Raw genomic sequence first — 27,194 nt, 5'->3', positions numbered from 1 at the left:
TATATCATTCATATATATATGTGTTTGAGTATTGTACATAGCCGGGGTTAAGGCACAGTGGCCTTTAACTCCCACAACCTCCCACGAGCCTCCCACTTAAAGACCAATGTGCCTTTGAGAGATAACAACCAGTGAGCATACTATCCAATGCCCATCAATACACGACAATACTCAAACCGCTGACTAGGTAGACTCTTTGTCAGCATATCTGTAGGGTTATCATCTGTATGAACCTTAACAAGCTCTATGCGCTTGTCCTCAAGTACCTCCCTGATGAAATGGTACTTGACCTCAATGTGTTTGGTCTTTGCATGAAAACCCGGATTCTTTGCAGCTGAATAGCACTCATGGAATCACTATGCAATGTCGGTACATCTGTATGAATCCCCAAATCTCCCACTAGCCGATCAAGCCATATAGCCTCCTTGCGACCCTCTGTAGTTGCAACATACTCAACTTTTGTGGTGGTAGACAAAGCAACGCACTTTTGTGTCCAAGACATCCATCACATTGCACCACCTGCAAAGGTGAACACATAACCAGAAGTGGATCTCCTGGTATCCACATGCCCTATATAGTCTGAATCTGTGTACCCAATTACATGCATCTCTCCTCTGCTAAGGTAGATGCACATCTCATTGGTACCCTTCATGTACCTCATGATGCACTTAACTGCCTCCCAATGCCTCTTTCCTAGATTGGCCATATACTGCTTAACAACTCCCATTGCAAATGCAATGTTCAGTCTAGTAGCTATTTTAGGATACACAAGACTTTCAATCCCTGATGCATAAAGAACCTTGGCCATCATGGCCCTCTCCTCATTTGATTTGGGACTATTTGCCTGACTCAACTTCACATATGGAGGCAATGGAGTACTTACTGCCTTCCCTCCCTCCATATTGAAATGCTACAACACTTTTGTAACATACTCCTTAAGTGAAAGCCAAAATGATTTTCCTACTCCAATCACATGTGATGCGCATACCAAGAATATGACATGCAAGTCCCAAATCCTTCATGTCAAAGGCCTCGTGCAACTTGGCCTTCATTGCATTCAGCTCATAAATGTTATTTTTAGCCAATAGCATACATCCAGATAAAGTGCAAGGAGCATCAGGCTATTATCCTTTAGTGTAGAGGCACTAATCAATCTCACTTCTTTTGAAACCCTGTGATCGAATGAAATCATCAAACTTTTGATACCATTCTCTAGGTGCTTGCTTAAGGCCATAGAGACTCTTTTTCAGCTTGCAAATCAAATGTTCTTTGCCCTTTTCTTCAAAGCCTTCCAGATGTACCATGTAAATTTCCTCATGCAGATCCTCATGCAAGAAAGTTATCTCGACATCCATCTGTATAAGCTCCATATCCTTTGCTCTGCCACAAGTCCAAATACACATCTAAGTGTGGTCTTCTTTACAACCAAAGAGAAGATCTCATCAAAGTCCACACCCTTATCTTGCTCGAACACTTTAGCAACTAAATAGGCCTTGTTCTTAGGCACATTATCATCTGTGACCTTCATCTTGTAGGCCCATTTACATGGCAATGCTTTCTTTCCATACGGCAAAGAAACCAAATCCCAAGTCTTGTTCTTCATGAGTGAACTCATCTCTAATTGCATAGCATACTCCCACTTGTGTTAATCCTCAAGCATCATACCCTCTCTGTAACAAGGGGGCTCCCTTCGATCAATAAGCATCACATAGTCTGCGCATGGAACAAATCTCTCAGGCAGTCTACACACTCTACCTGATCTTCTCAAGGGTATTTCAGTTTGCTGTCCCACCAGCATATCAGCCTCATTTAGCTCATTATTTCCACCAATAGTGATCCAGCATCTGCCCTTGATTGTGTACCTGTGGGAGTACCTGGTGGCACCATTTCTTGCACATTTGGTGCATGGAGAGCTTGCTATCTATCAACATATGCAGGTGGATTCACATCCTGGAAAGTCATTCTCCTCATTTTCACATCCCTCATGGGTGTCTTATGCATCTTGTTCTCATTAAAGACCACATCATGGCTTCATATGATCTTATTTGCTTCTGGATCCCAACAGAGATGATAGCTCATCTCTCCACTTTCACCATAACCCAGAAAGATGCATTTCCTAGACTTAGGATCTAGCTTCTTCCGAAGCTCTTTTGGCACATGTGCATATGCCTCACACCCAAATATACGCAAATGAGAGTAAGAGGGCTTCTTGCCACTCCATGCCTCATCAAGAATACCACCATCCAAACTCTTACTAGGTGATCTATTGATCACATGCAATGCAATCTTCATTGCCTCATCCCAAAAACCACCCTAAAGACTTGCATTGGAAACCATACATTGCAACTTTCTTGAATGATGCGGTTCATCTGTTCTGCAATTGGATTTTGTTTTGGGTTATGAGGGGACATGAGCTCCCTCTTGATCCCACGTGTATCGCATAAATGCTGAAAGTCATGAGAGAGATACTCTCCACCATTGTCAATCCGTAGGCATTTAAGCCTTCTACCTGATTGATTTTCAACCAAAGACAACCATTTCTAAAATACCTCAAACACATCGCTCTTCTGAGCTATAGCATAAGCCCACACTTTCCTAGTTACATCATCAATGAATGTCACATAGCATTCAACCCCGCCTAATCACCGTGTAGACATGGGACCACATACGTCTGAATGCACCAAATCAAGCCTTTCAAGCTCTTGCTTTCCCATTAGTTTATGGGATAATTTAGTCTGCTTCCCATAGAGATAATGCTCACAAAATTCAAAGTCAGAAAAACTCAATGCGGTACATAACCCAAACGGCATAAGAGTTTCATTCCATTTTGGGTCATGTGTCCAACCAGCAATGCCATAAAGAAGTACTTTGCTACTCGGTTATTGGCAACAACATGATCAGACACCCCTAATACATGTAAGGAATACAGAGTCCCACACTTGGCACTCCTAGCCAAAAGCATAGAGTCCTTCTGAATTTTCCAACTCTGAAAGCCAAAGGTGGTCTAAAAACCAGCATAATCTACCTGACTCGCTAAAATGAGACTCTTGGTTAGCTTAGGTACATGTCTCACATTTTTCAAAACAAAAGCAGACCCATTTGCAAAAGAAAACTCTATGTCAGCTACTCCCACTATGTCACATCCATAGTTATTTCCAAGATGCACACAACCTCTCTTTCAACTGTCATAAGTGGAGAACCATTCCCTGTGAGGAGTAACATAGAATGAAGCACCAAAATCCAAAATCCAATCCTGGGATATATGCATCATCTAAAGTGGTAAGCAACTCTATACATAGACTAGACATGAAGAGAGTGTCATTGTCACTATCATCAGTGACTGCATTGATCTCCTTGGTCTTCACTTTTCCTTTGTCCTCCCTTGGACTCTCTTCCTTCTTATTTGCACCTCAATTTGCATTATTTTTCTTATCCTTTTTCTCTCTTTTCATCTTGTAGCAATCCTTTTTCATGTGGCCCTTCTTGTCACAATGGTAACACTCAATGTTCCATGCCCTGGATTTGCTAAGAGACTTCCCTCTTTCTTGGGACTTCCCCCTGAATTGTGATCTGCCCCTTTGCACATTTAAGGTTGAATCCTGCTTGTTGCCATTGATAGACTTCCGTCTAATCTCCTTGTCCAACAAGCTACCCACAACATCATCAAACTTCAGTATTCCACAAGGTGCAGAGTTACCTAACAGCTATACAAAAGGTATCCCATGAGGATGGCAATGAACATAAGAGGAATATTGCCTTAGTCTCCGCATCAAAATTTAGCTTCTAAGCTTGAAGCTAGCTGAAAATAATATTAAATTCATTCAAGTGAGAAGCTATGGAATCCCCTTCCTTCATTTGCAGCTTAAACAACCTCTTCATGAGGTAAACTTTATTAGAGGCAGTTTCCTTCTCATAAGTGGCACATAATTTCTTCCACAAATCTTTCGTAGTCTGCTCATTTACTACTGTGAAATAAACTGACTCTGCAAGATGAAATCTAGCAATAGACTTTGCTAATGCATCTAACTCATTCCAGTCATCCTCAGACATAGCTGCATGCTTAACTGTAATCCCTTTCAAGGGTTTAATCCGCTTCTTTTGAATAAGCACATCCCTTATCTATTCTTTTGATAGATAAAAGTTTGTCCGATCAAACTTTTTAATGCTGAAAAACTCCTTTTCAGACATGGAAGAGGATGCCATGATGCAAATAAAGCAAAATCCCAAATGTGTATGCCAAAATTAAAGGTAATATCACCAAAAAACTCAAAGCTCAAAGCTCAAAGCATCAAAATGCATCCGACTCATGTGCATATACTATGCATCTCTATGAGCAAATATAGCCCAAAAGAAAATGCCAACTTGCAATGACAAAGTAATGGCAAACCCAATGCCAATAAGAGCCAAATGCCTCAAGCATAAATACCGTCCATGGGCATAATCATCAATAATGTCTCATCTAAGAGGGCATAGCACTATCAGTGCATCAACCACTATGTGTCAAAGCTGTCCCTCGATATAAAATAGCATCTGTGTGCTAAACGTCCATTAATAAATCATTCCACAAGGCAATTTGGGCCTATCAACGCACTTAACAAGAATCACAATGCATCCAAATGGCTAATAAATCATTCACTATTACTCAATGCAAACCATGAATGAGCGCACATAACTCAAATTGCAACTAGAGTGATCTGTATAAGGTATGTCCCAAAAATCATAGCCCCATGACAATGACCGCTATTGAAAGTAGGACCTAAGATGCCTCAAAACATGGGCATCACTGCATAATTGAACTCAACAAGACAATCTGTAAATATCTCTCTTTTGCTAGAACTCCCAAATCCCAACCGATGAATGGAAAATAGGGAGTCAACCCTTGCGATTGACCTCTAATAAAAAAATCAAAGGTTTGAAACTTTGAATGGAATCTTGGCAGAGAAATAGATGATTCGATGTCTCAAAGAGACAAAATTCTCCAAATCTCCATAGAATCGCGAAAGAGCTAATAGATAGGGGTTTTTGGGCCTCCAGAATGCAATGAAACAGACGATTTTGGAAACCGTGGTCGAAATCACTGGTCTAACACACGGATTGAGAAACGTTTTTGCAAACCGATATATTTGTAAACTCCACCAGAGTGCAAATGATGAGCAACACATAAGTTTTAGGACCTCTTGAGTCCAACGGAACTGACAGAGCTGCGAATGGTTGCTTCAAACATGAGTTCCAACACATTGGTAGAAAAAACGTTGAAGTAGAGACAATGAGTCATAAATCCAATGAAATGATCCCAAGTTCAAGAATGAAGGGATTTTCAAACTCCCAAATTGCAATGGACACCAAAACTAGGCAATGGTTGCCTCTACAGGTCATTCCGGACTCTCAGTCTCGTCGAAAAGAACATGAGAATCATCAAAAAACATCTTTTTGCTCCAAAACCACCTCCATGCTTGAAAGAAACCACTCAAAGACTTCTAGAAACCACTTGTAGGATTTTACAAGGTTTCAATACCACCTGGGGATCTCAAACAAGCACCCACATGCTTGCTCAGTCCTCCCACAAAGCTGACAATAGACTCTAGGCTCCAGGCACAAACACGGGCTCAGCTAGACCACCCACAAGCATCAGATAGACCACCCGGCCTCTGATACTAGTTGACATGGAAGTAGAATGGAAGAGGGTGAGAGAGAAGGAGAGCTGAATGAGAGCCACACAAGTTTTGGTGGGTGCAAAATACCCTAATCTTCTATGTCATCCATATATATATGTGTCTGTGTTTGAGTATTGTACATAGCCAGGGTTAAGATACAGTGGCCGTTAACCTCCACAATCCTCACAACTTCATCACCAAGGAAATATTTGAAAGCTGTAAAGCTCGATTTTATTCGGATGGGACATGAGTGTCTATTTTGTTCATGACTTTCTCAATGTCACCGTCGTGTATCCCTAGAATTATGTGTGCATGAAGTGATCTGCAACTCTATACTTCATATCTAACGAGGCTATGTAACATGGCATTGTCGCTCAAGATATGTGGTTATAGAAACTTTTGAAGCCTAAGGTGGAAAATTATGGCAAAGTGAACTGTGGATTGTATTGGTTGACAAGTTCTTTGACGTCACCAAACTCCAATCACCATGTGTATGTAACCTCATCAACCATTAGTGTCAATAATATGTGTGGTAAGCCCCACTCATAAACCATTTTCATTAGATCCTTTAGGCTCCTCCGATGCTACAAGGGAGATCCAAGGATTGTTGCTAGGATCTCAAGCTTTAATACATCTCTCATTAGCTTCTCACTTGTTGTGTTTGATCTTTCATGATGCTTCTAATCAATCTCTCTTTAAGAACAATGGTTTGTGTCCCATTGGCTATTGCAAATGCTTGGTGGACTTGATACATTAGCAACAACTATAGTTTGTCTAGTGTGAATAGCGAGAAGAATGCCAACATTCTCATTTTTAAATATTCATAAAAGAAGAACAAATGATCATGTCCATCATGTTTGAAAGGGAAATAAAGTGCAGTCTTGATCATCAAATCCTTACTTTCTATCATGCCATTTTATGTGGTGATTAATCGTCGCAGTTCCATTTAATTTGCTTTTATATGTATCATGATTGTCCCAAACTCTCTCGTCTCAGTGGCCTAGAAATTGAGACTTATTAGGGACGTAGTCAACACGCTCCAAATATCAACAAATAGTTTCTCTCGTGTGTAGTAATAATTGCCTCAAATGGAGAGTCAACAAAGTGTTTTTCTATTATTTTCTTGATAGAATATGATGAGATAACAACGATTCGTTGCCTTAAACAAGACCTCTTGATCATTGTCTTGTATTGCTTTAAGACCGGCGGGTTCGAGGCAACAAGGTTCGAAGATAGGATATCTTTAGGATTCTGGCAGAGGCGCTCTTCTCGTTTAAAGGAATATCCAATAATGATCTTGATTTCATTTGTACTACTACCAACAACCACATCACTCTTGTTATAGTAAGACACATTCAATACTGACAACATATTTATGTGGAGGACATATGTATAAAGAATTGATTGGATGTAGTCAACCTTAGACGAGATAGAGTATGACTTTTGAATGGGTGTGATATGCATGCCCTACAAAGGAGTAGCTCTCCATGAGATTTCTCCACATGTATGCGTAGCAAGATATTTGAGAAGCAATAAGGAGGGACTAAAGTTTGATTATAGCAGATTCCTAGATTACGTAGGTTAACAAACCTACCAAAGGGAAACTTATTGGACTTTCTACAGTTCCTATTATCCAAATTGTGCTCTAGGATAAAAAGCATATCAATGGGCCCCTTTTGGCCCCTGGATGTGATTGATTGCATACTAGCTATCTTGGCAACGAGATGAGGAACACTACCAAGAGCCTAAATGTTCTAACTAACAAATCTCATCTGCGGAAGAAAGATGCTTTGAACAACTTTGTAGATCTAGTGATGGAATCATCTCATCTCTCCAAACCTCTCTTGATATAAGTGAGGAGGCATAAGTCCACTGGCGAGAAGATATAAGTATGTTGTCTCATGCCAGTGTGGGTCAATGTACTCTCTAAATGATCTACATTGTCAACAAGTAAGGAAGGCATGAACTTAGTAACGTCTCCATAGTAGTCAAGGAGTAAGAGCATTGTTCTACATAAGTTGAAGTGGAGATGGTGTCCTATTCCTTACTTACACTTTGGCAACAACCAAAGATGTAAAAAGAGTCCTCCATTTTGTCACACTATCTCTTTATCTAGCTACCTGAGAATGGGTTAATCCAGATCTCCCATCAATTGGAAGAACCTGTCGAGCTAAAAAAGAAAGAGGTTGATCAAGAGTTTGAGAAAGTATTACAAGACATTGAGAAGGAGTCTCCTAATTTGAGGGAGCAAGAGCAACAAACCTGCCATCTCTAACTATCCTCTGTATCTAACTAGAGGAGTAGGCGACATAGAAGTATCCTATTTGAAAGAGGAGGACCATTCCTTATTTTCTTCTTAGGCCTTTTTAAATTCTTAGTCAATCCTTCACAAAGAGTTGACAAAAATTCCCAAAGAGCATCTTTTTCTTAGGCCTTGTTTTCTTCTTGATCAATCCTTGATGAAATGCCCAAAGAGCATGAAAATATGACACTAAGATTCAATCCTTTGTCAAAGAGGGGAGTCTCAATCCTGAGGAACTTAAGTCTCAATCCTTTGTCAAAGAAGGGAGTCATTTGATCATTGAAGCTTGATGTGATCAATGATCCATGACAAGGAGCCTCCATGAAAGAAGCTCCAACTGTTGATAGAAGTTGGTGATAAGCTTGTGAAACTTCATGATTGAAGAGGTGATCCACCTATCCTCTTCTACTAGGTCAAAACCTCGAGGTAGATCCAAAGAGAGTGAAGATAAGAACACCATCTTGGGAACCTCTACCCAAAGTCTAGACATTGTATACTTGCCTGGAGAAGTTAAGAGGTAAGGCAAAGAGTATCCAATCGTGAGATTGACTTCTTGAAGGGTGAGATCCATGGATGCAAGCAAGGAGTAAAGTAGAACTTTCCTATTCCACATCTTTTTCGAGCTGCTATAAATCATCTTTTGAGAAAAAACACATTCTCATGGCTGGTGAGGTGGAAGAAGATTTGGATGAAGGTGAAGCCATTCATCACTGATCTCAAAAATGATAGGCAGACTTGGAACCTTTGGGGGAGAAAATTAACTCCTACAAGACTTAAGGGAGAAAGAAGAGAAACTAAGGCAAAATATAATAGAGGGAGGTGCTCAATTGGTGGGGGAAAGAAAGCAAATAATGTGGGTTGGGAGGGGCGATGGAGGACCAAGGAAGAAGTGGGTGAAGAAGAGGGTGACCATAGAAGGGCCGAAAAGAAGCTACAAGGAGAGGGAAGGAGCGAGGAGAGAGGGAGACGGGGTTGGGCTATCCAAACCTATACGAGCATTCATGGAGTCTATATGGTGAGATGAAAGGGATTGTTGGGGGGTTGGGAAGGAGAGGATAGAGGGACTAGGGAGCAGTGCGACTTGAGGGGAGGTGGGGAAGGGCAAAGATGAGGCAAAGGCGAGTGGGCAGCAAGGGGAGGAGCAACTTCATGATTCAAAATGCATCCACCTCTATTGTATCTATACTACAAATTGTTTTATTCAAAATTGTAAATTACATTCATCTCTTACTTTACTTTTACCTAGCATAAATCCTTTTAATTCATTCATTAAAGTATGATGAATAAAAGGAAAAAAGATGATGGATTTTATGTCCACTTACAGTCATTGGAATATGATGAATTAAAGACAAATGATTTCATGTACAACTAATCAGTGTATCTAGATGTATGTAACAAATGGAAGCCATGTTGTTTAGGAAATTTATGCACACAAGCGTTTATGCAAATAGGATTCATTTGCTTTCTCAATTGAATGAAACTTTGGCATGGAAATCACTAAGTGCCTGAATTGTCTTAAGGGATTGTTTATTATTGTAAGTAGTTATAAGTGGGATCTAAGGGAAGTTGATACGAGGTACTATTCAACGCAAGCATTAATGATCATATACAAGTTATAACTACTCACATGTGATACAGTGACATGGGAGACAAGTACGCATATCCAAATTTCCATATTTTAATAACATATCTTCTTATATGGTTATGTCTCTTAGCTTTCCTTATACTTCTAAGAATAGTATCAATATGTATATTAAAATGTACTTAGCTACACTATGTGTGTTATTCTTGATCAATGTCCTTTTTTTTGCATATTTATGCTTTGCATGAAGAATGGTAAGCCCTTTAGTGTGTATCTCACTTTGACTAAATAAATTATATAAAAAGAAGTCTAATACACTCATTATCTCTGGAAGACATTTGCATTGAAAATATACATAAAGAGGGCATAGATCTTAGAAAGCATTGATTTTGTCCAACACATTAGAAACAAATTTCCATTCACAAGCAAATTATGAAAAAACACCTTTTATTTTCCAAAAGTCAATTGCAAGATTATAGGCTCAAGCAATGGTTTCCCATGAAATTTCGATAGTGTTAGCAAACGCCTCTATAAAAAATATGACCACAACATATCAACATTCAACAATACCACATGATTTCATATCCATTTAGTAGCAACGTGGACATTCATCTATATTGTGACCATTTATTTATATATATCACACAATTGCGTGTGCACCGTGTGTGCACACACACATGCTTGCACATGCATGCGTGTGCACGTGCACACACACACATGAGAGCGCGTGCAATGAGCAAGCTATCCTTATATCAATGCTCCAAGATCATTGTCATAATTCATTATCATGAATGATGCTATTAATCAAAGTTGATTGGCCTTAAAAAAGTGCAAGCAAAATTATGTTGTATAGATGTTGCATGGGATGCGGATGACCAAGCATCATATTAAATGGGTTTTTAATTATGATTTGCTCATATGTTTGAGCAGAGATGTCACCATGTAACGGCTCTTGTCTTTGTCTTTGTTATTTTCATTGAGTGATTATAACATGGTCAACCACCTAGATCACGTTGGAATCATTGTGATTGTATTGGATTGGTGAGAATCGAGTAGGGTGGGGTCAGGTGGGATGGTAGATAATATTTTGTAGTTTAAGATATCTATACAAGTGCTTGTGGTCTAAGAGTGTATGGTAGTGACTTAAAAGTTTTTTGGCAAAGGCTAATAACGCCATGCTTTGTGAATTTCAAGACTTTCACTCCAACAAGGTTCCTTGTGTGTGCGATGTTCACCCATGGTTTGTAAAGAGACAAAATATAAAATCTCCACTAGGAAGCATATTAAGATATAAGATGGAAGATATATTTTACGATTGTCTAGTTCCTAATTGCTTGGTCCTCAAGCTTTTGTATCATGTTGGGGGTAGAATCGAGGAGTCTTCAACACAAACATATGTTTGATATGTTTTGCTTGGGTACGAGGAGAAATTTTGCCGGGATATAAGAAATTTCAAAAAACCATGAACCATTACCTGGATTTGGTTACCTGCCTTATGGAATACCAACGGTTAACGGACTTCAGCAAACATGGAAACTTTGAAGCCACCAATTTTTTCGTTCACAAAATCAGGCACCTCCCTTGAGCGCCAATACCTCGGTTGGGACACTATTATGAGGCAGCTTAAGCTCTCCCAGATCCTCCATCTCCTGCTGTGGATCGCTTGCTGCCTCCCCACACGTTCCCTTAACGCCGGCTACAACCATAATGCCGCCTATCCTCACTGCCGTTTTGGCAAGGGATCCGTCAAGCTTTACAATTGCCAGGAGAAGTACAGATCATCCCATGGAATTGCGAATGTTACAGACCTCTCTTCCCCAAACAGGTTCTATTAACAATGGCACCTATTAACTGGTTTCGAATGTTGGTGACAACTAGAGAAGAAAACATGCTGAACTGACAAACCGTTGAAACACTTTTCTGCAGCTTTGCAACCTTTACAGCGCTAGGTGCGACTTACACTGATGCATTTTTTCAGGTATATCATAAAGATAAAGAATCACCTCGGTCCAACGGAAGTCGATCGCATTTGCAACAAGGCCGAGACCACTAAAGCATATCCAGGATACTGTGTTCACAAGTACACTCAAATCTCATTCTTCACCTTTGCTGAAGAGTTGTCTCTTCTCTGCCGCTATATCTAGGACAGGAATGTTTTCATTCCAACCCTTTTGGAGGCATCAGGATAGAGCACAAGGGATTCATTGGAATGTCAAACAGACTAGTTCAAACAAGATTGTTGAAGATTGTACACAGAGAAATGTTTTTGTACTTTAAAAAAAACTCAATAGCTGAGCAAGTAGATGGTGTGATACGCAAGCATCTAGTTTTACAACACGTGATGTAGCGAGACATATCCATCCTGTCTTGAAGACAGAGGTGTCGGCAACCTGATAAGCATCCAAATAGCAGTCTCACTTTAAGAGTTAGCACTCAAAAAAAAGTGGACCTTAGCATATTTTCTTCCACACCTTTTCATTCTGGAAAAGCTAGAAACATTGAATGATACCCATGGACTAGAACTACAGCAAAAAAATATACATGTGCACACACACACTTTTTTAAGTGAAAGCTTTGATTGATTATATTACAAGAATAGTCCCCTCAGAAAAGAGACGCTAGAAAATACATCAACTGAAGATCTCAGTATAAGCCAAATATACATGTTGATCTATCTGACGAGTCTACAAGCAATCAAAGTAAGATTGCTGCAGAGAACGCTTAAAGAAAGCAAACACACACACACACACTTTTTTTTGTGTGGTGAAACTTATATTACAAGAAACAGTCCCCAGGAAGGGGACATGTAATAAGATCTCATTATAAGATAAGAAAGCAGGATAATCAATATACCGTGCATGTAGGCAGTCTCATACACACATTTTTTGGTGGAATCAAGTTGTCATTCTATTACCCAAAGAATGGGACAACCAACTACAACATGAGAAGAATTTGATTGTTGTAGATATGCTCAGAAGAAGTGATATTTAGACAGACAGGGATCACCAAAGACCCGATGGTTGTGGCCTTCCATAGGGTCCATAGAGCCCAAAAGTGAGTCCAATAAAAAAGAAGATCATATCCCTGCCTTACTGGATGAACACCAAAAAGCCATAATTTCTTGCCAAAGCAAGCACTTGGGAAACGAGCCTGGTGAAGCAAGAGCAAGAAAAGAGATACATGTTTGTATGCATGCATGCATACACACATACATACATACATTTATCTATCGAGATACATGTATAGAACCTTAGAATGTAAATCACACAAAAGATAGTCAACAAAGGACATTTGTTTTTGCAATAGATGAGATGTCAAGGAATCATGTACATGTATGGAATGGTCTGTAGCACATGTCAAATTAATCCAATTCTCTTCAACAGGTTAACTGGCAGAAATATTCTTTTATGTGGCCGCAGATACAAAAAGGTCTGGCCTGGGATGCTTATGATGATACCTGGGCATCAATTAACACAACTTCTTCGGAAGGAGGCACATGCCATTGATCATGTGGAGGTTGAAGGCACAGTCAGAATCAGTATTACAGAAACAAACCCTCCATGGGGTCTTGACCGCATTGATCACCGCCCTGGGCAGGTTTTCTTGAATGGGCTCTACAATGTCACATTAGGAGGGGATGGTGTTCATGTGTATGTCCTTGACACGGTATGATGTTGAAGGACTTATCTTAGTGATAGTGAAGCAAGCTTTGAATCCCACACTGTAACCTCTCAAGAAATGAAAAAGGCTGAACAGTTTTCAACACGTGAACGCATCTCATGCATTTTAATTCTTGCCAGAAGAGGCATTTGAATGTTCACACACTTTGACCTGACCATGATGTATCCTTGCCTGTGGCTTGGTTTGAAGAGAATGTTGAGAGTGCTTGAGTTTTGGAGATGTATTCAATTACTGGTGAAAACACTCAGAAAAGAAGTATGTCTTATTTACCTGTTCACATTAGCTTTTAACAAAAGGTTTGATGTTGCACAGGGTATCAGGTGCACACATCAGGAATTCTGGTATGCAGATGGAAGAGTTGATTCGAATGGTGCACGTCTGAGTAGATGCCGTGATGGATTTGATGGTATAGGTGATGGATTAGGAACTAGTGACTGCAATGGGCATGGCACACACTGTGCAGGTATGCAGAACTTCTAATATATGCTATGGAAAGAAACAAAGGAAGGAAGGAACAATGTATCATTCGTGTTTGCCCCCATCATGTGATTGCTTGGCTCTATGATGCCTCTCATCACACATTCTAACATGGTATCCGAGCAGCCTGATCTTTCTCATCCTGCATCACTCCACATTTCTGCCCATTTCTATTCCTGGCAGTCTGCAATGCTTTCTCTCCTTCTAAAATCACCTTGTCTGCAAGTTACATGCCATTTTCTTGGAGCTGCTATTGATATCTTATAATGTTCTTTGCCACCATCAATCTTGCTAGTAGTTCCACTCGACTCTGATCATTTTGCTTAGATCAGGCTATTGCCTTCATGCACCACTAGTTGAAGGTCTTGCGTTTCCATTCCTATCTACAACATCTCTCAATCTGTGATCACCTCTTAGATAAACGTTACAGTGGAAGACCAAAACATCATCTTTCCTATGCCTTTCACGACCAAAACAGAACTTCTGTCATATTTTGAATTTTCGAGCACCTTTCCTATGGATTTGAACTTCTTAAACTTATGTGCGTAAGATAGATGTGCAGACTCATCTACACTAGAGCCCAGGTGCTCCACCTCGAGCATTTGTAGACTTTCTGTCCAATTTGATCCTCTCCACCTTGCTGCCTATAGATCAGCCTAGGTGGGCAATCCTTCAAGCTCTGTCTGCAGCTTCTCTAGGTCTCTTGGTCCTCCAAAGTTTAGGCTCCCAGATGGGTAGAAGACTGCTCCCACTGCTTTTGTGAAGGCTGCTCCAGAGAATGATGACTGAGGGCCTGGAGGTCCTCCTTTTATAGGCCCAGGGCCTGCTGCAAAAACCGACTCAGTCAGCTTCATTCTGGCCGACCAGCAGTCTGCTGCTGGTCCAGCCCTTTAAGGGCTCTCAAACCGGGGCTTTTTGGCCCACACTTCTAGGGCCTTGGCCCTCCAATCAAGGCAAGGACCCAGCCCTATATAAGGCATGCCACTGCCCACTGCCCACTAGCAGCCCCCCTTTGTTGCTCCACCTGGCCTCCATATGGCCCAACCCATTGCTGATCTGCTCCACCCTTCTGCGCCATCTTCTCTTGCCAGATAGCCCACTATGTAGGCACCTCCAGCCTGCTCATGCTGCCATGTGTGTGCGTCTTTTGCAGGCCCATGACCTACCCTTTGCCGGTGCCTTTTGGCCTGCCATGATGCTCCTCTGTCAGCTTGCTGTGTGCTGCCCACATGGCAGCCTGTTTGCTGCCCATGTGGCAGCCCCTTTTGCTGTCCTGACCTTGTGAGGTGCTGCCCATGTGGCAGCCCCCCCTCTCCTTTTCTCATGGGCACATGCCCTAGGTCTCCCTCCCCCACGCTCTCCTCATATGGGGGCTTGCAGATGGGGAGGTGACCTTTTTCAACACCCCCTCTCACCTACACATCTTGGCCCAATGCCAACACGTCGATGACGATGCTCCAGTAACTCCCTGGTCGTAGTCCTTTGGAACACTACGATGTCAAATTCTTTTCTTGGCTTTTCATCCAATGGCTCCTGCTTCACCAAGTTTGGTTCCGCTTCCTCACACCATCCTGGTACACAGGTCCATCTCTGGTAGCACCTCCTGGCACCACCACCTTCAGTCACGTTCCCGCCTTCAAACTCGAGCAATCCAGCCGTTCACGATCTTCTAGTTGTCCCCCTCATAATGAGTGAACAACCTTTCGGCCACCATGCTCTGAGGATCTGTTTCAACCCGTCCTTCCTTTGACAAGGTCCGCAACCCATGAATATCTCCAGAAAACCTGAAGCACGAACTCTCACTGAGTTCTCAAGCAGGTACTCTTCTAGCTTCAGTACACCTTGTCCATCACCTTCTAGCACTTTGTGTCCGTAATCGGCTTGGTAAGAATGTCAGCATGATTACTAGCAGCTGGAACGTATATCAATCGAATAGTACCCAATTCCACTTGCTCGCGAGTAAAATGAAAGTGTACGCCAACATGTTTGGTGCGGTTGGAGAAAATGGGATTGCCGGCGAGAGCGATGGCACTTTTGTTGTCGACGTAGAGGACCGTTGGTTCAGTACAAGGAAAGTGTAGCTCTGCCAGAAATTGCCGGAGATATATGGCCTCTGTGGTACAATCATACAAGGCCCGATATTCAGCCTCAGTAGAAGATCCAGCAACAGTTTCTTGTTTACGGCTGGACCAAGAAACAGGTGCTGAGCCGAACGAGAAAATGTAGCCGCCATGAGAACGGCGATTGTCCGAGTCGCCAGCCCAGTCGCAATCAGTGTATCCCTGTAGTGTTAGTCCTGGTCTGAAATGTAAACCATAAGAGTAAGTACCACGTATGAACTGCAAGATACGAATACATGCATGCCAATGAGTGTGCTTGGGTTCATTAAAGTACTGACTGAGAATAGAAACTGAGTAAGAAAGATCCGGACGAGTGTGAATGAGCCAGAGCAGCTTGCCAACAACCTGATGATAGAGATGTTCATCAAAGGGAGGAGACTCCAAGTCCTTTGAGAGCTTGACTGTGGGATCCAAGGGAGTGGCAATTGGCTTAGGCTCGTGGGGGATGATCTGATCAAGGAGTTGAAGAGCATATTTCTGTTGAGGAACAAAGATACCACCAGAATGCTGGACAACTTCCATGCCCAAGAAATAGGAGAGAAGACCGAGATCGGTCATCTCGAATGTGGTGCTGAGTTGTGTTAAAAAAGAAAGTAACTTGGTCATCCTCGGATTTGGGAGGACCAGTTGTGGCAAATTCAGCAATTAACCGCCGGTAGTCTACCAGTTTGACCTTAAGATCATCGTCAGCAATGATCTGGAATTGCTGGAGATTGTGGTCAAGATTGATGCGACGAGTACGATCTCGAGCCGCATAGTGGTCACTGAGATGTGCCCATCGCTCAGAGGCAAGGTCAAAATGCTGTAATTGAGAGTGAAATTCAGGCAAAAGACCTTGCATGATTTCGACAATGGCAGTGGCATTACGATGGCACCACGAGCGAACTACCTGATAAGGATAAACATGAGGATCAGGTTGCGGTTCAGTACCTTGAACGAGTTCCCATAGGTCTTGAGAATCAAGCACATGGCGCATGAGATTCGACCAAGTGGTATAATTAGACCCGTTAAAATGAGTCATATCAATAAAAGCATGTTTGGCTGTTGCAGAGACAGGGTGAGAGGAAGAAAGGGAATGATAGGGAGAAGCAACCGGTGGATGCGTGAGAGGACTTAGAACAGGAGCGGAGTGAGAAGGAGGGAGAGGCGGCACCACCGGAGGAACAAAAGGATTTGGAGAAGGCCCTGAGGGGGAGGGATAAACATGAGAGGCGGGATACGACATGAGAGGGGAAAAAGGGGCAGTGGGAGAGATAGAGGGAAATAAACTATAGGAGCCCAGTGGCATGGGAGAAGACGGAGGATGAGAAGCCACTGGAGGAAAGATGGCAGCGGAAGATATGAGAGGGATGGGAGGGAAGGAAGAATGAGAACCGAAAGCAAACTCATTGTCTGACGCATTTCTCCTTTCTCGTCTACGAGTGTTCACATGCATGTATGGATCTGTGTCCTTGTGATTACTTGTTCCTATGCCTTGCATAACAGACGGAGTTGCACCAAGGGAATAGGGTAACATACCTTGCACTGATTCTTGTGGGATAGGCATTGTCGAATAATCCATTGTCCTCATGCCGGCCTGTCCTCTTTCATCAGGGTATACTTGTTCCTTCGTCGGCACCGAACTTGAAATGTTGCTCTGCTTCTTCCGAGTTGAATAGAGGTCCTTGTTGACGTATCGGAGAAAAACGTGGAGAAGAAGAAGCACGGGGTGTGTGGGTACCTGCTTCAAGTTCCTTCCATTTCTGAAATTCAGCAAATTCTTTAAAGAGTTTGGAGAGGTATTCATCACCTTCGATCCTTGCAGACTCTCTCTCGACATATGACGAGGGTGGTGGTTGAATAGAGGTCGATTCAGGCTGAGATCGCTTCGGGGAAGAAGGAGAAGACATCTTCAGTTGATGATCGATATTCCAAGCTTTCCAGGTCAAGGCTCAGGTGTCGATAGGCACACCTTGCTCTGATACCATATAAAGAAAGTACTTGGAGACAAATAAAACAACACTGAAGACTAATGATAGCTGAAGAAGAAATATATATCACCAAAGGAACTCAATACAAGATAAGAGATATCTGAGAAAGAAACTGTGGAGGGAGCAAACAGCAGTCCTCCAGAACAGCCAACTGAAGTGGGCTCTGCACTAGCTCCACTAGCTGGAACTGAACAAGATCTGGGTCAGCAACCTATTGCCAGAAGAGAAAAGGTTTGCTGCAGATCTGGAGGAAATAATACAGCAGTAGAAAAATAAGTCGATGCTGATCTGGAGCAGCAGCAGGAGAGGATGATGAAGCGGAGACAGAGTAGGCAGAGATGCTGGAGCTGAAGCAGAGGAGGCAGAGATGCTGGAGCTGAGGCAGAGATGCTGGAGCGGAAGCAGGAGTGGAGGCAGAGGATGCTGGAAAGGATGCAGGAGTGGAGGCAGAGGAGGCAGAAATGCTGGAGTGCAGGTGTGCAGCAGCCTGTTCCAACAAGAGGTAAGTAAGTAGCCAGTGGGCTACTGCCTTTTATAGGCCTGACCCATCTGGTCGACCAGTTCTGGTCGGCCAGATCTGGTCGGCCAGTTCTGGTCGGTCAGTTATGGCCTTTTTGGCCATTTGTTTGGCCCTGGTTCCTGTGTTTGGAGATTTGCCAGTTTTGGACTTTCTGGCCATTTGTTTGGCCCTGGCCTCTGCATTTGGAGATTGCCGGTCTTAACAAAGGTCCTTGTCTTCAGGCTCCCACACCTGTGAGCCTCCTACTTGGACTCTGATACCATGTTAGAAATCACCCAACAGAGGGTACGCACACCGGAAGACTGATAGAGTAGCCCAGGAGCTTACACAGTGTGGTGTGGGGTGTGGAATCACAAACTTCTTAAACTTATGTGCATAGGATAGATATGCAGACTCATCAATAGACAATGAACCAGCCAGATAGAGAAACTACCAAAATAATATATTTCCATCCAAAGCTATGGACACAATACAAAAGAGATAGATCCAGAGTCCCACCAATGGTGTGGTCCTCTCATCTTACCACAAGGCACTTCTACTATCTGCTGGATATCTCTAGACTCGAGCTCGCATGCTCCACCTCAAGCGTTTGTAGACTCTCTATCCAGAATGATCCTCTCCACCTTGCTGCCTATAGATCAGCCTAGGTGGGCAACCCTTCAAGCTCCTTCTGCAGTTTCTCTAGGTCTCTTGGTCCTCCAAAGTATAGGCTCCAAGAGGGGTAGAATACTGCTCCTGCTGCTTGTGTGAAGGCTGCTCGAGAGAATGATGAACGAGGGCCTAGAGGCCCTCCTTTTATAGTCCCAGGGCCTGCTGCAAAAACCAACTCAGTCAGCTTCATTCTGGCCGACCAGCTGGTCCAGCCCTTTAAGGGCTCTCAAACCGGGGCTTTTTGGCCCACACTTCTATGGCCTTGGCCGTCCAATCAAGGTAAGGGCCCAGCCCTATATAAGGCATGCCATTGCATACTAGCAGCCCCCCTTTGCTTCTCCACCCGGCCTCCATGTGGCTCACCCCATTGCTGATCTGCTCTGCCCTTCTGCGCCATCTTCTCTTGCCAGATAGCGTGCCACGTAGGCGCCTCCAGCCTGCTCATGCCGCCACGTGTCTGCGTGTTTTGCAAGCCCATAACCTACCCTTTGCCGGTGCCTTTTGGCTTGCCATGATGCTCCTCTGTCAGCTTGCTGTGTGCTGCCCAGGTGGCAGCCCCTTTTGCTGTCCTGAACTTGTGAGGTGCTGCCCATGTAGCAGCCCCCTCTCTCCTTTTCTCATGGGCACATGCCCTAGGTCTCCCTCCCCCACGCTCTCCTCATATGGGGGCTTATAGATTGGTAGGTGACCTTTTCCAACACCCCCTCTCACCGACACATCTCGGCCCAATGCCAACACGTCGATGATGATGCTCCAGTAACTCCTTGGTCGTAGTCCTCTGGAACACTACAATGTCCATATCTTTTCTTGGCTTTTCATCCAGTGGCTCCTGCTCCACCAAGTCTGGTTTCGCTTCCGCACACCATCCTGTCTCCTGGCACCACCACCTTCAGTCACATTCCCGCCTTCGAACTCAAGCTATCCAGCCGTTCACGATCTTCTAGTTGTCCCCCTCATAATGAGTGAACAATCTTGAATCTTCCAGGCACCATGCTCTGAGGGTCTGTTTTAACTTGTCCTTCCTTTGGCAAGGTCCGCAACCAATGAATATCTCTAGAAAACTTGGACTACGAACTCTCACTGAGTTCTCAAGCAGGTACTCCTCTGGCTTTACTACACCTTGTCCATCACCTTCCAGCACTCTGTGTCCAAGATTTGAAGAATCACTCACACTTCCCCTTCTACCTTTGAAGAAGGCCAATTCCTTCCAATCTCGCATTACCTGAGACAAATTAAGAATAGAGTCTCTCCACAACATGCTATTAAGGCTCAATTGAAGAACATCAAGTACATACCAGATTGTCGTACTGCCTGTGTGCTTGCTCTGAAAGCAAACCATGCACCTTATCAAGGTACACACCAATAGCCTGTGTAATCCTATATTGTCCCCTTCTGAAGTACAACATCATCCATCTGAACATGAGTCCCTGGGGCACTTCATGGAATCCACCCTCGTGTTAGTGTCAACAGCTACACACCTGGAAGATACCAAGCACTCCATGCTGTCCATCACCTTCACAAAGGCTGACTCCTCGTCGACCCACATCTCAATGTCAGACATCCTCACTGTGGTTTCTAGGTCAACATATCTGATCTCAGTAACACATAGAGATGTCAACAGGAACAACTCTTCAATTACCACATTTGCTTTGGCCTTTGTAACACCCTATGAATCTGAGTCGGACTCCTTCCTTTTGTTTTTCTGATCCGCCTTCTTCTTTCTGTAGTCCTTCGCAAAATGTTCTGGTGTGTCACAATAGAAGCTCTTCTTCTTTTGCTTCCTCTTGGAAGTGTCCTCGTCATTAGAGTCGTCTTTCTTGGACTTGCCACCGTTAGGCTTGCCCTTTCCTTTGCCAGCGTAATCCTTTGCCAGCAACTCCTTGTCATCTTTGTCGTTGTTGTATAGCTTCTCCCTAGCTTCCTCCTGTAGTAGTAATGGAACCAACTCCTCAAAAGTAAGAGGTTTGGTCCTCTGTCTTGTTGTCACAATCGTAACAAAGCTTTTGAAACTCCGAGGTAGCCTCCTCAGTACCATCAAGGCCAAATGACACGAGTCCAACTTTTGACCAACTGATGTCAGTTGATCCCTCACCACCTTGACCTTGATCAAATGGTTATGTTCCGAATCTCCCTCATTCATATCAAAATTGTAGAGATGATGGTGAAGAAGCAAGATCCGGGATGTGTTGTCTGTCTCGTACAGGTCCTTCAGAGTGACCCACGCCTCTACTGACGTCTCGGCCATATGGATGTGAGGAAGCACGGAGTCCACCATAGTGCCTATGATCAATGCCAAGGCATGGGCATCTCTGTCTTCCCAAGCTTTGAGCTTCTCTCCGTCTACTGCCATGAGTCTATTCCCCTGTCTATTCACGATGTCCTCCAGCTTCGCTTCCACTCCCGTTGTCAATTTCCACAGCTTCCGAGCCACTAAATGACTCTGGATCTTTACCTTCTAGATCGCGTAGTTTGACCCATCCAGTTTCCCAGACTCTCCAAAGTTAGGGATAGTGAAAGAAAGAAATCTGGGGGAGGAGGAAGGGAGAGTAGGGGCTGAAGAGGCCGACATCTCTGCTGCTAAATGACACAATAAAGTCGAACAAACTCAACCTTCAGTAGACCTGAACTCTGAAAGCACCTGACCGAACCTGAGTCACTCTCCTTCTTGCAAGGGCACTGTTCTCCAGACGTGGAAGTCGATTCCCAAGAGCTTCTGAATCAGGGTCGTCCTTCAACAAGGTCCCTGCCTTCAGGCTCCCACACCTGTGAGTCTCCTACTTGGACTCTAATACCATGTTAGAAATCACCCAACAGAGGGTACGCACACCGGAAGACTGATAGAGTAGCCCAGGAGCTCACACAGTGTGGTGTGGGGTGTGGAATCACAAACTTCTTAAACTTATGTGCATAGGATAGATGTGCAAACTCATCAATAGACAATGAACCAGCCCGATAGAGAAACCGCCAAATTAATATATTTTCTTCCAAAGCTATGGACACAATACAAAAGAGATAGATCCAGAGTCCCACCAATGGTGTGGTCCTCTGATCTTACCACAAGGTACTTCTACTATCTGCCGGCTATCTCTAGACTCGAGCCCGCATGCTCCACCTCGAGCGTCTGTAGACTTTCTGTCCAGAATGATCCTCTCCACCTTGCTGCCTATAGATCAGCCTAGGCGGGCAACCCTTCAAGCTGCGTTTGCAGCTTCTCTAGGTCTCTTGGTCCTCCAAAGTATAGGCTCCAAGATGGGTAGAAGACTGCTCCTGCTGCTTGTGTGAAGGCTGCTCCAGAGAATGATGAATGAGGGTCTGGAGGCCCTCCTTTTAGAGGCCCAGGGCCTGCCGCAAAAAGCGACTCAGTCAGCTTCATTCTGGCTGACCAGACTGGCCGACCAGTCTGCTGCTGGTCCAGCCCTTTAAGGGCTCTCAAACTGGGGCTTTTTGGCCCACACTTCTAGGGCCTTGGACCTCCAATCAAGGCAAGGGCCCAGCCCTATATGAGGCATGGCACTGCCCACTAGCAGCCCCCCTTTGCTGCTCCACCATGTGGCCGACCCCATTGCTGATCTGCCCCACCCTTCTGCGCCATCTTCTCTTGCTAGATAGCCCGCCACGTAGGCGCCTCCATCCTGCTCATGCCACCATGTGTGCGCCTCTTTTGCAGGCCCATGACCTGCCCTTTGCCGGTGCCTTTTGGCCTGCCATGATGCTCCTCTGTCAGCCTGCTGTGTGCTGCCCACATGGCAACCTGTTTGTTGCCCATGTGGCAGCCCCCTCTCTCCTTTTCTCATGGGCACATGCCCTAGGTCTCCCCCCCCCACGCTCTCCTTGTATGGGGCCTTACAGATGGGCAGGTGACCTTTCCAACATGTGCTGCATCATTGAGTGAGAGAGAGGGAGCTGATCCTATTCCGCATGCAGTTTCCGCATGCAGTGTAAGGATTGAGTGATTCTTTCTTCCATTGCCAACATACTCTGTGCTAAAAAATACAGACATCCGGATGATGGAGTATAACGTTTTCTAAAATGTTAGGATTAAACATGATGACTCTTAACTCTAGGAACCCTTCAGACCTAGTTGCCTTCACTTGGGAAGAGGGTGAACCTGGGAGGGGGGGGATCTCTAAGACCAACCCAAAAGAAGCTCCGGTTGTAAACCTATGGAAGACTGGGAATCTGATGAAAAGTAATGTGACCCATCTATAAGGTTGACCCAATGCGAAAGGTGTTAACAAGATCCTCGTAGAACCAAGTGCCAAGGGACTAGCCTTGAGCATTGTGCTCGCGCTTGTTGCAGTATGCTACTTCCCTCCTGAGACCTCCCACTTTGTGAGAGACATTCGAGATGAGGCTAAGACATCTCCATTTGCAGCCCTATATCAGTCCATTGTTGATTTCTTGAGCCGCGGAGAAGTCCTCCTAGTTGGAGACTTCAACGCGAGAACAGGCACTCGTCAGGTACCACTCCTTGACTTCAGGGGTGATTCCATTCTACTGCCAGATGTTGACCTTGAGGATGCAGGTATGATACGGGTTTTGGCTAACAGACGAGGGCCAGTCACATCTTATGGGCAGACCCTTATAGACCTCAGCAAGATGCATGATCTCATTATCTATAATGGTCTTGACAGATGGCCCGCCTCAGGTGGTTTCACATGCTTCCCACATGGGGGAGGTTCTAGCGTTGTGGATTACATCATGGGATCCCTTGCCTTCACATCACACATCACCGATTTCACTATAGAGCTATCACGATATACGCTTCGACCGTGACCACTCACCTACTTACTCTGGCCGTCTGTACATACTCCTTGCTTACATTGACTTCATTCCCCTATTAGAGGATCGTGCTGCCCTGATCACCCGCTCACTACACGAGACTGCACTTCATGCTTTTCCACACACCACTCGCTCCACACATGCCCCACCTCCTGGGACCGTACCCTATCATAATTGGTATGATGAAGAGTGTAAGGCTTTACGCTGTCAGCTCAGATTCAAAATCAAAAACTGAAGAAGCAAGACATGGAATGGAATGAAATGGAAAGTGAAAGCAAGACTAAACAACCATAATGGAAATGAAAGAAAGAAAGAAATGTACAACCGAAGTAAAGTACTTACATCATCAAGAAAGGCTTGAGGCTTGAATGATTTGACATGAGAAAGTACAATGCCTTTATAGGATAGGCACACACACTCCAAGTGTCAAATGTATATGGGATAAGTCCCATAGTGACACGTGGCACTCTAGGATATAAAGTAGTATAGTACTACTCTAGAACACACTTAAAGTCACTCAAATTGACTCCATTTCCTAATACCCCCCCATGGAGGAAAGTGAGGGACTACTAGGATGGAAGCAAGAATAGAACATGACAGTCATCAAAACTGTGCATGCCGGTCTAGAACTAGACATGGCTCCCACACAATCTCAGAGGCAAGTGAGCATGGCTAAGAGGCTAGTGAGCATAACATAGAAATCTCATGTAGCATGGCATAGAGGCTCATCATGCATGGATGCATGATCAACTCAGAGGTCCAGGAGACCAATGCACCAACAAATAGACATATAAAAGCCAAAAACACATGGCTCCCACAGTACATCCCATCCTCGCTCCAAAGACTAATGAGGAACATGGAGCCACACACCAAAAATAGAAAAGAAATACATCATTTTAGGAGGAATGTCCAAGGCAGAGTACCTTTATTGACTACACACACATTTTTTATTGCATTCATTTTTGGGAAACACCCCCAGGGCAAAGTACCCAAATGTATCATGCTTAGAAAGCAAAATCATGATCTCCATCATCCTCTAGGTGTTGGAGACAGACAGTAAGAGTACGATCCCGTGTGGGATGGTCATCTTCGTCTGCATCGTCACTAGTGGCGGATGCCACCCAATTGGCATGATCCTTCGATTGTTGTTGAGCAAGCTTCTGGTAGCACCTATCCTCACTATGACCGAGCTTGTTGCAATAAGTGCACTTGAATAGCTTGAATGTCTTTGCTCATGCTGGTGGAGTCGATGGCCTAGGTCTCCATCTGCTGGTGGAGGCAAGAGCCTGTAGTATCTGATGAGTAGGATGGAGATTCTTTGTCAGCGATCCTTTTCAAGCAAAAGAGACACCATATCTTTGAATGTAGTGGATGCAATGCGAAGTACTTCAAGGGCATTCTCAAAGCGAGAAATCCCTTCCATACTTGTCACGAGGACAACCATTTTTTCCTGGTCATCCGGGCAATGCTTCAAGTTAAAGACTGAATTTTTGCTATATGTGCACTCAAGGTATCAGACTCTTCCTTTTTCAACTTATAAAATTGCATTTTCAGAAAAACCTTGGAGTTGGTGATCTTGTTACCAAATATATTCTTGAGGCATGCCCAAATCTCGTTAGCCTTGGACTTGAAGTCGATGTGATGAATCAATGAATCATCCAAGCAAAGCCCGATGATTGTGATGGCCCTCGAATTGTGTTGCTTCCAAATCTTGCGTATTTGAGGCTTCGTTGATGCCGCAAGTGCTTCATCATCTTTGATGGCATCCCAAACATTCTCCTTCATGAGAAGGAGTTGCACTTTTGTTTGCCATGTGGGGAATCCGTCCCCCTTGAATTTGTCCACAAGGAGAGAGTTGGTGGAAATCGAACCCATAAAGTTGGCAGCTAGGAGAGAGAAGAGTGATGGATAGAATGGAGCTGTAGTAGAGGAAGAGTAGATGGCGGGTATAAGCAAGAGAAGAGTGATGTAGAAGAGGAAGAGTAGATGGTGGGCACAAGCGAGGAGAAGAAGAGATGGTGGGTACAATGGAGCTGTAGGTGGCAGATAGAACAGTAGCGGGCAGAGAAGAGGAGCGGGCAGATCAGTAGCGGGTGTATGGGCAGGCTGTACAGGCAGTTAGCATGCCTGTTGTACGGCTCAACAGCCTGTACAGTTGTACGGCTGGCATAGGCTGAATGGCGAGCTGAAGCATGGATTGAATGGCGAGCTGAAGCACGGGCTGAATGGCGAGCTGAAGCATGGGCTGAATCACGAGCTGAAGCACGATCTCTTGTTGATGAAGCTCTCCAATGGTGAGGCTCAAGGTGGAAGAGAGAGGTTGAGCTCAAGGTGGAATTGGAGAAGGCATTCCTCCAAGGGGAATGAGAGAGAGAGGCTTCAATGTCCTCAATCTCTTACCTCAACCTCTTGGAAGATAGCCGAGCTCTGATACCATATGAAGAAGCAAGACATGGAATGGAAAGTGAAAGCAAGACTAAACAACCATAATGGAAATAAAGAAAGAAAGAAATGTACAACCGAAGTAAAGTCCTTACATCATCAAGAAAGGCTTGAGGCTTGAGTGATTTGACATGAGAAAGTACAATGCCTTTATAGGATAGGCACACACACTCTAAGTGTCAAATGTATATGGGATAAGTCCCATAGTGACATGTGGCACTCTAGGATATAAATTAGTATAGTACTACTCTAGAACACACTAAAAGTCACTCAAATTGACTCCATTTCCTAACAAAAACAGCCTTCCGAGCGAACTAGAGACGCAAGTATTGTCGATTGGTATGCAGGAAGAACCTAGATTTTGTTTGCTGGAACAAGGAGGAACTACTGAACATTTTGTTTAGTAACAACTCTAAGGACTTATGGCGGAGATTTTAGAGGGATGGTCCCCCTCACCACTCACCGACACTAAGGTTTGTTATAACCATGCATGCATATTATATGACATCCAAAACCAGCCAACCCTTGACCTCTCACATATGCCACGTCCCACATCTTGCACCCTCTTCACTGTGGCAGGAGTGAAGGATGTTGTAAAGAAACTTCATAACGACTGAGCGAAGGATCACGAGGGGCTATGCACTGAAGTCTGAGTTCATTGCATATGGGATTAACCTTCTAGCCCCGATCTTAACAAAGCTCTTTAATGAAGCTATTTGTTTGGGGTTTCCATGCACTTGGACTATTAACACTATTTCACCCATCTACAAGGTAGGGGATCCCATGAGCTTGTAGAATTATAGGACCATTATGATTGGACATGTTATGTCCAAGATCTATGCATCAGTGCTTGACTCCGAGGTCAGCAGATTTGCGGAGTGTCGAGGACTTAGAGCAGTAGGACAGGTTGGGTTCCGGCGTGATCATGGCACCATGGATCACATTCTCACGCTCAGGTGTATCATCGAGGAGAGGCGAGGGCACGAAAGCAGAGGGTTTACTGTTGCTTTGTG

The 27,194-nt window shown here is 44.0% G+C and overlaps 1 protein-coding gene across 1 annotated transcript in view; it reads left to right on the top strand.

The window, feature by feature from the left end:
- The first annotated feature begins 11,067 nt into the window (after positions 1-11,067).
- The window catches only part of LOC147897998 (uncharacterized), a 267,115-nt gene continuing 250,988 nt past the window's right edge, over positions 11,068-27,194 (top strand). Inside the window, exons 1-4 of the mRNA XM_087380165.1 lie at positions 11,068-11,363; positions 11,517-11,618; positions 12,958-13,204; positions 13,532-13,682. Coding sequence (XP_087236291.1) covers positions 11,068-11,363; positions 11,517-11,618; positions 12,958-13,204; positions 13,532-13,682 — 796 coding nt within the window. The remainder of the gene's footprint in view (positions 11,364-11,516; positions 11,619-12,957; positions 13,205-13,531; positions 13,683-27,194) is intronic.

Source organism: Dipteris shenzhenensis, chromosome 10 (assembly GCF_047967505.1).
Source record: "Dipteris shenzhenensis isolate YYH24624 ecotype China chromosome 10, Dip_SZ_1.0, whole genome shotgun sequence".
Lineage (NCBI taxonomy): Eukaryota > Viridiplantae > Streptophyta > Polypodiopsida > Gleicheniales > Dipteridaceae > Dipteris > Dipteris shenzhenensis.
This window is presented reverse-complemented; position numbering and strand designations above follow the sequence as displayed.